Source organism: Neopsephotus bourkii, unplaced genomic scaffold (genome assembly GCF_033783945.1).
Source record: "Neopsephotus bourkii isolate Nb327-2 ecotype Australia unplaced genomic scaffold, CSIRO-AGI_Nbou_v1 NB_5, whole genome shotgun sequence".
Taxonomy (NCBI): domain Eukaryota; kingdom Metazoa; phylum Chordata; class Aves; order Psittaciformes; family Psittacidae; genus Neopsephotus; species Neopsephotus bourkii.
Window position 1 is genome coordinate 1 of NW_026900522.1, and position 9,309 is coordinate 9,309.

Genomic DNA, 9,309 nt, shown 5'->3' on the forward strand with positions numbered 1-9,309 from the left:
CAGAGCAGGAGTTTTGTGTGAGTGTCCTCTGCCCATTGCAGCTAAACCAATAGAGTCCTGCCTAGTGCCAAGGCAGGATTGCACAACCAAGGAGAGCGTTGCATGGCGTGATGGATGGCTGAGGAGCAAACAGAGGTTTACTGGGTCCGGTGCCAGATCACACACCTTGTCCACCCCATTCAGAACCTGGCACCGGCTGGCAGGACACACACACACGTCTGCACCACCCAGGAAACCAAGCTCAGGGCCAGGCTGAGCTGGGGCAGAGGGACGTGTGTTACTGCAATACTCATAACCCAGCTCTGTCGGCTTCCTGGCTGGGAGCTGCTTCCTCGAGGTCTCCAGCACTGGTGGAGGGGATCTCCCAGTGCGTGGCAATGGCCATCCTTGGTCACACACTGCTGGGAGCCTGGCAGCAGTGCTGAGGTGAGCCCAAGCACCCTGGTTAATCGTGTGAGCCAGACTGTGGTAGCACAAACGCTTCCACTTGAAGGCCATGAGTACCTTGGACCATATTTGCAGACAGAAAAGCTGATGTGGCACCAGTTTCAGAAATAAGGGAGTTTATCCAGGGATGGCCAGAAGGAGGTTAAGTATTGTCCCACAGGGAATGAACTCTTGGTCCTGAGCACAATTCCCACAGCTACACCTTCATGATCCTTGACTACAGTGAACACATCTCCCTTTTAACCGACCTGCTGGGTGTCTGTTGGCCTGGAGCAGCAGGATCTGTTACCCTCTGCTTTTGCAGTGTCACCTGAGGCTGTGCAGAGCTTCCAGCATGTCTGGCATATTAGAGAGCTTGAAGGGATTGTGGCTCCAGGATGGTGCAGAGACTGAAAGTACAAATGACTCGGAAAAGTGGGCAATGCAGGAGGAGGTGGACATGTTGGCTGTACAGCGGCCATTGAAGAGTGCTCTGGAGCAACCTCTGCCTTGGCTCTGAGCTGCTGTTAGCTGGGAGGTGGACATTAACCAGGAGAAAAAAGAAAAGAGGAGAGATTCATGTTAGATATAAGGAAGAGGCTCTTCCCTTCCCTCATCAGCAGCAGCTGATGGAGGTTATCACACCCTTCCATCCGAAACCGAACAGCAAACCCAATGCCAATTGTCTCAGCACACCCCTCTGCTTCCCACTTGGAAGAGCCAACGGGGCTGCCTCAGCTTCCCCATGTGTGTGCAGCCTACAAAGAGGACCTTGGTGAGGCCTCCTTTCTGTGTTTCCTTCCTGCTTCTGATCAGCACCAGATACCTCCTCATGCTGTACAGGTTGTTGTGCTGGGGAGCCTGGCTGGACCGACCAAGGGCTGCAGTGGGATCCAGGCTGGATCAGCACTGCTGGAAAACCTGACTCTCATCAGTGCCTGAATGCAGAGCTGGGACCTGGGTGTTACGGGCTTGTTTGCATTGACCCTGATCTGCTGTCCAGGCTGAGACCAGCTCTTCAGGCTGAGAACCTGTGTTTCGAATTTGGCTTTTACAGTAAATCAGGAGTGCTGAAAACATAAAATGAAAGCAAAAGCCACGTGGAAAGGAGCCGTGCTTTCCCTGGTGAATCACCCCAGGGCATGTGTTTATTAAAGGCAGAAATACAGTGGTGGAGATAAGGAACCTGTCTTTCTGCCTGTGGTCCAGTTCTGGTTGCATGAATAGGCTGATGGTTATGGTTTATGGGTGGCTCTGCAGACAGCATCAGTGCAAACAGAACAGCTTCATTGCTGCAGGCCTTTGTGAAACACCCTCTGCCAGTGGGAGCAAAGAATGCTGCTCGTGATGCTGCACCTCACCTTGACCCTTTGGAGCATAAAGCTTGTGAATGCTCCACGCTGAGCAAGGAGTGAGCTCCAGTTTGCAACCATGTCTCAGCCAGCAGCTTTAACACATCAATGACAGGACATTGTCCATGGGCATCACGTCTGGTCCTCCTGAGCTTTGGTGCTGCCTGTTCTGGTGGTCTTCTCTGCTACAAAGTGCTCTGGAACTACATTGTCCTGCTTCTCCTCCGTGCTGACCCTGGATGAACCATCTTTGGCCTCCCAGCTTCTACAGCTGAGCTGCAGTTTGCTGGCAGCAGTGTTCACACCAGGCTCCACTCACACTCGGTAGCCGATTGGTTCCCCTCTGCTGATGCATCTTGCAGAAGCTGCTTGGTGAAAGCAGGTTGCTTGGGAGCTTTGCTTTCCCCTGTATGTGGTATTGGGTTGATCACTGCACAGGAGGGTGATGCAGAGAGCTTGGAACCTGTCATGCAGGGCTCAGCTGCAAAATCCTGATCTCTTTTTCTCTGGCGTTACTTGAATGAAATACAAAGTTCATTTTCCCACTGGAGACTGACACAGTGCGTTTCACCTGTAGGGAAGAGACTTAATGGGATGCAGTCCTCTAGGAGAGTACAGGGACATGGTTCTTACTACAGCTAACCAACAGAGATGGGTACAGAGGAGGGGAGCCTTCCAGAGGAGGTCCTGGGCTGCCCTCAGCGGTTAAAGAAGAAGGACCTGAGGGTCTGCAGGCACTTTGACTTCCTTCTCTGCTTCTGCTTCTTCCGGATAATGGGGATCCAGACCAGGCCACAGACAAGGAGCATCAGTCCCAGGGACAGGAAAGCCGGGCCACACATTTTGTAGACTTTTTTGTTGTTGCTTTGGATGCAAGTCAGGCTGGTGATGATCACCCCGAAGAGGAAGACGCCTGCTCCAACAGACATGACAATGACAGGCTTGTGGTATATGTTCCACTTGCTTCTGGATGTGTTGGTCCAGACAGACTCGCTCCGGGAGCTGATGCAGAGGGTGCTGGCTGTGTTACTGGTCAGCAGCTCCTTGGACTGAGGAGACTTCTGACTCCCATCAGGGCTCTTGGGGGGAATTTCCATGGTGACAGGATCTGGAGAGGAGACCTGAGATGGACAAAAGAGAAAAAGCAGAGCAGGGCTAGTGGTGGAGGATGGATTGGGTGCTTTCCGTTTGGTCATTAATCAGTGTCAAGTCAAATGAAGGTGGAGAAGGCTTTGTCACTGTGGGGAGAGAAGAACGCCACACCTATGAGAGCAGTGAGATGTAGAAATAGGCAACAGGGTTCTGCAGGTAGGCTGGGATGGGGATGCCTGCAGTGTCCCACTGCCCGCCCATGAACAGACTCCTGCAGTCCTTGTCCATAGACCTTCCAGCTCACCAGCTTCCAGCTCCCACAGTGGTTCAGTGGTGGGATCCCACAGGTGTCCATTGGAACCCACTATCCTGAGCCCCCTAGGGCTCTTGGCTGCTTTCAGGGCAGTAGCAGGGTGCCGCTAGCAGGGCTGGTGATGCTGCCCCTATCCCTGGACCAGCTTTCCCTCTCAGATCCCAGTTACACCTCAGCACCTTGTGGCATGGTCATGTCTCCCTCTTGCAAGTGGGGAAACTGAGGCATAGTTGTGCTATATGGGAGAGCAGAAAACACTCTCCTATGGGCTGAGCACTTCCTTCGGGCCCTGGGGTTTGCTGTTCCTCACTGCCACATCCAGCCTTGGCGTGCCAGCCTTCCACTAGTGGCCACACAGGAGCTTCTCATTTCCTATTTGAATGCACAGATGGGAGATGGGGAAATGCTCATCATACAGGGAATGTTTCTGCAGCTGGAAGCTGGGCAGGATGCTGCGGGAGGTCTCTGGAGCTCAGCAGCAGGAGCACACCGACATGCTCTGCCCTGCAGGGTCAGCAGGGTGGCTTTTCAGCACATTAGTTTTTCACCAACTCAGGGGGGAAATGCATTTTCCCAGAAACAAAGTGCCTTTAGCACGGAGCAACCATTCTGGTAAATGGGAAGGGCTGAGCATTACATTAACCACTATTTCCTTACGACTCTGCTGAGGAGACAAAGGCAGGAGGCTGGATCTGGGATTGCTCCTGATGCACAGTCGGCCCTGCTGCTGGGAAGCCCAGCAGAGCTGAACCCATGAAGGTACTGGAGCTGGGGCTGGGGCTGATTCACACCCAGGAATCATCACTACAATGCAAACTCCTGCCTGAGCCTCCGGGTTTTCTCCCAGGGGCTCAGTGGTGTCAGCAGGGCTGGGACTGCCCTGTCCTCTGATGGGCACTCAGCTGTCCCCACATGGGGATGCTCTGCACCATGTGAGCTTTGAGCCTAAGTGGGCTTGGATCTGAAGCACCTGATCTAAAACTCTGCTCCAGCCCTAGGCACTGTCTTAAGGAAACCTGCTTGTATTTAGCTCATACTGGGCCCAGTGCCCACCTAGGGATGCTGATGGCTGGGTACCAGCCAGCACTTTCCTTATTCTTCACCCTGTGTCCCCTGCCAAGGGTTGTGATTTATTCTGAGAAGAAACAGACATAGTTTTTCAATTGAGCCCCCCCAGCACAGACACTGGTGCAGAAATGCAGATCTGGTGGTATCCACGTGTTTTGTGATGTTTCAGGTTTGCCAGACTTGGACCAACAAGCAAAAATCAAAAGGCAAGAGCAATGGACATGGTTTGCATCCTTCTTGTCTTCAGCTTTCACCCTCTCTGTTGAACCAGGAAAGACAGAGCAGAAGAGGGGACACGTTTCTGCCATCCTGATGTGTCTCCTACAGCACTTGATCAGGGGTGATCAAGCACTTGACAAGGCAGGTGAGTTTTAGCATAGTAGCAAGCTGTGGTTTCTGTTTTCTCTTCTCTTTTGAGCTGCAGGTGGACTGATGGCAGTGAAGGATGCTGACCCCTTGGTTTTGGAGAAGCAGGAGCTGCCATGAGATGTTGCTTTGATGGCTACAGCTGCATTGGACATGCAGGGGATTGGGCACAGCTTCCTCTGCTCACCTCATTGCTCCTGTAAGTTCTGGCTCCAGGCAGCCACAGGCTCCTCAGGTAAAACCAGATACTGACAGTGACGTCCACTTCCTGAGGAGACACCGGGGCTGGATCTGCCTCCACCAACACATTTGCTCTGCTTCCACCTATGCACCTAAGCAACCTGCACTGGAGTCAGCCCAGACCTCCAGAAAACCCATCAGCTCTGCAGAGATGTGCCCAGATCCTGGATAACTTCTTGCTTGTCTGGTGTGTGCAGCCTGTTCACCATCTGACTTGCCCATAGCATTGCTGGGTTGTGATCCCCCTGTTCCAGCTCAAACCTTTCATGGAATCAGAATCCCAGCCTGGTTTGTGTTGGAAGGGACATTAAAGCTCAACCAGTCCCATCTCCTGCTATGGCAAAGCCCCTCTCTAGGTTTCTTTGGGCACTGGAGCTGCTCTAGGGTCTCCCCGAGGCCTGAAATTTCATGCCACGTAGTCATTGGCATTTCTTGGCTTTATCCTTGTAGCATCCATTGTGGAGAGATTTATGCTCAAGCCACTGTATAATTTCAATTTGGCTTTGTGACTGGAAACCTGCTTTCTGCTCTGGAGAAAGGCCCAGGTCTCATCTCTCAGCAGGCTGATGCAGCCTGTGCTGCCCCATCGCTCAGGGGTCCTCTGAGCTCTGCAGAGCGTTAGCGTCTGGATCTTGCAGAAGCCATCACCTTCTGCTCAGGTTTGCACTTACACCACAGGGGATGTTTCCTCCCCCTTTTGTGTTCTGACAAACCCACCCCTCACCATTCCCAGACATTGGCCATTTCTGTAGCCCTTCCCAGCAGAGCGTGGCTCTGGTCACACATTTCCTCACTGTTGGCTAGGGAAGGATTTCACTTCCTGCAAGTGCCTGGGACATTGTCTGTGAGCACTGCGTGCATCTGCAGCTCTGGGGAGAGCTAATGCAATTTCAGTTCCTGTTCTGCCTGTGCTCCATCCCTAATTCATCACAGACGTGCTCATACTTGAAGATGTCCTGAGCAGCCCGGCAGGATAATGCTATCAGGTCCCTCCCAGGTTTTCAAACTATTACCAGTGTAAGGAGCAGATGAATGCTCGCTGCCTTGAAAATGCCTCCAGAGCACATCTTGGATTTCATGTCTGGTGTTTGCGCTGCTGCTGCCTCTGAAATCCTGGGCAGCTGCTGGCACTGGAGCCAACACTGGGGTTTTCTTCCTCCCCTCTCCATAAGGAAGAGCCTTATGGGATTCTGTTTCTCCTCCCTTTGCTCTTCCAGAGCTTTGTGTGCTGATGTTTGGTTTCTGAGCTCAGAGACCCACTGGGGCACACTTGCTGGTGCTGATGGGGACCCCAGTGCCAAGGCAGCAGAGTACACAGTTAGAAACCTCCTAGACCCTGGGGACATCACATGGTGGTGCTGAGGAGAGAGCTTTGGACTGAGAAGCATCCAAGTCTCGTCCCTGGGTCCCTCAGCCCACCCCACACCAAGTTCTGCGATGCTGCAGTGATGGCCAGAGCTGCACTGAAAGCAGAGCAGCAGCCTGATCTGAAGGGTCTGGTCCTGTGCACAGACCTGTGTCCTGGCTGTGCAAGAGCTCGATTTACTCTCCCAATTCCATTCTCAGCCTGTCCATCTCATTTTCATTGGGTGACAGCCCTGATTCTATGAGTCCTGACTGTTTGGCTATGGGGGACTGCACTCAGCTCTGGGGCAACAGCACAAGAGGGACATGGAGCTGTTGGAGCAAGTCCAGAGAAGGCCATGGAGATGCTGCAAGGGCTGGAGCAGCTCTGCTCTGGAGCCAGGCTGAGAGAGCTGGGCTGGGGCAGCCTGGAGAAGGGAAAGCTCCTGAAGGGGAGACCTTAGAGCAGCTCCAGTGCCTAAAGGGGCTGCAGGAAACCTGGAGAGGGGCTTGGGACAAGGGATGGAGGGACAGGGCAAGGGGAATGGCTTGAACCTGCCCGAGGGGAGACTGAGCTGAGCTCTTAGGCAGAAGCTCTTCCCTGTGAGGGTGCTGAGGCGCTGGCACAGGGTGCCCAGAGAAGCTGTGGCTGCCCCATCCCTGGCAGTGCTCAAGGCCAGGTTGGACACAGGGGCTTGGAGTAAACTGCTCCAGTGGAAGGGGTCCCTGCCCCTGGCTGTTCCTGGTGGGGGTGGGCTCTGCCCTGCTCGTGGGGAGGTGCTGATGTGGGACAGGACCCTGTGAGCTGTGAGGGCAGGACCGAGCGCTGGGAGCTCACTCACCATTCCGAGGCTCTGCTGTCCCGGCTGTCCCTGGTGTGTATCTGCTCACTGCAGGATGCGGGGCTGGCGGCAGCACTGAACATCCCCCGAGCTCCTCACGAAGGAACCCAGCCACCAGCTCCTGTAGGCACCGCAGGGGCGGCTCAGAGCATCCGGCTTCCTGCTGCTGTGTCAGCCCCAGGGGTTGGATCCTGAGTGGGCTCTGCCCTGGGAGGAGACAGGGAGAGCTGTGCGGTGCCAGGCATCAGTGCTCACAGCCCATCCTCTCTCCTCCCATCCCCACGTCCCTGCTGCCCGCAGTGTGGAGCGGGCTGGCAGTGGCTGTGTAGGCTGTCCCAGCACACTGACTGCTCTGCTCCGAGACCTGGGCTGGAGGAGCAACTTCACATTACCCACAAACCCCACCAGATCATGGGGGTAAACTGAGATGGAGCCAGTGTCCATTTGCTGGTGCAGCAGAGCTGGGTTGGGCCCAGCCACCTGCATCCCTTGGGAGCAGCTTTCCAGCATCACCCTGAGTTTAGGCAGTCCCAGCAACATGCACAGGGTCTTGCTAAGCAAAGAACATCCGCAAGTCCCTTCTTGGGGTGCAGCAAGAGGATGACCCCAGCCTTGCTGTGCTGTATCCCTGCTCCTTTCCCACCACCCTAGAGCCAAACCCATGGAAACCCATCCTACTTACGTTGAGTGGTGAGGGATGGCTGCCCACTGCACCGGCAGCGGGACAGGCTGCAGCAGAAGGTCCCACTCTCCTAAGCCAGGCTCACCCTCAGCCTCACATCCCTCTGGATGTTGTCTAATGCACTCTGTTGAGTCTAATAAACCATGGAGCACATCCCAGCTCTGATGATCTCACAGACTATCAGGATATTGTTTAACTCTTTGCTTCCCTGCCTCGGGCCCCTGCAGAGCTGTCTGCCGGGCGGTTTGCCTGGGAGGGCTCTATAGGAGGCTGCAGTCTGGGAGGCAGTGAGTGGCGTGCCAGGGTGGGTTGGTGCTTGGAGCAAGGATCTAGGATTGGGGCTGTTGCTGATCCACACTTGGACCATCAGCAAGTTCCTGACTCACATCTGGACTGCAAATTCTGCACTCTCGAAACAAGGGTCGTAGTGACTGCAAAATGCTCTGAGGCTCCTTGGTAAGACATTACAGGGATGCAAGATATGAGCAACCAGCTATTAATTAGCATCCTGACTCCATTACAAGGGGGGGGGATGCAAGAGGAAGATGGTTCTGGCATCCTGCCTCCTTTCATGGACCCACAGCCAAACGTTAATACTCTCTGACATCAGTGTGAATCCACTTGCTGCAGGGAAGGGATCCAGCCCAACACAGACATTACTGGCATCCAGGGCCGGGTTCCAGCGTCCGTGAGGCTCCCTGCATCCCCAAGGTATCTTTGTTGGGTTGATGCAGTAAGTAATGGCACGTAAGCTGCACCATGGAACTGGTCAAGGAGAGAGACGGGATGGGATAGGATGGGATGGGCAAGCAGTTGTGGTCATGGAGATGGACATGACTCACAGGGGTTGTGTGCTGCGTGAAGAGCATCCTGTAGGGCTTGAAGGGGAGGAGGAGGGTCCAGAGGGACTGTGGGTCAGCATGGGGGAAATCAGGTCCTACAGGTGTGGGGAGCTGAGGCAGGAAGAGCAGAGGCTGTCAACATGGGGTCCTTCAGCTCAGCTCTGTGGAAACCTCTGGCCAGTGGTAGGTGGACATGGGACAGGCGGTGGAGCTCTCCAGTAAGAGGCAGCCAGGGCAGCAGGCTCACAGGCAGAGAGGTGGGATGAGTTTAGCATCCTTGCCTGGGGTCTGTCCTCCCCTCTTGGTGGGAGCTGGATGAGCACAACAAACAAGCCCTGGGTGAGCTCCATTCCCACTGATCTAGGAACCAGCAGCCAAAGGAGCCATGTGCTTTTCGGGGTGTTTAGGGAGAATTTATTCGAACACATGAAAAAATCTTTAGAACTGGGAGAGTTGTGTGGATTTGGCTCCCTAGTGGAGGTCCAAGGGGTAAATTCTTTGGCCTAAAGGAGCAGTTGGGGTAAAAAAAACCCAGTAAAAACAGAGATGAAAAGGCTTCATTTCAGCACCCACAGCACACCTTGGTTTGGCACCATCTCCAGGCTGAACAGAACTTCTGCAGTGCAGGGGAGTATCCGGCCCTGTGCTTCACCAGCTACCCCATCCCATGGTCCTATTCATTTCATCCCAACCCAGCCTTGCCCCATGCTCTTTGCAGTGCCTGAGGACCAAGCTGTGGAGG

General features: G+C 54.3%; 1 protein-coding gene across 1 annotated transcript; it reads right to left on the bottom strand.

Moving 5' to 3' along the window:
- Positions 1 to 2,116: 2,116 nt before the first annotated feature.
- Positions 2,117 to 7,845, bottom strand: PIRT (phosphoinositide interacting regulator of transient receptor potential channels). Its single transcript, XM_061362640.1, has 3 exons — positions 7,726 to 7,845; positions 7,044 to 7,250; positions 2,117 to 2,899 (listed from the first exon to the last, which is right to left on the bottom strand). The coding sequence occupies exons 2-3, from the start codon at positions 7,044 to 7,046 to the stop codon at positions 2,477 to 2,479; spliced, it is 426 nt and encodes a 141-aa protein (XP_061218624.1). The 5' UTR covers positions 7,047 to 7,250; positions 7,726 to 7,845; the 3' UTR covers positions 2,117 to 2,476.
- Between the last annotated feature and the right edge of the window lie 1,464 nt (positions 7,846 to 9,309).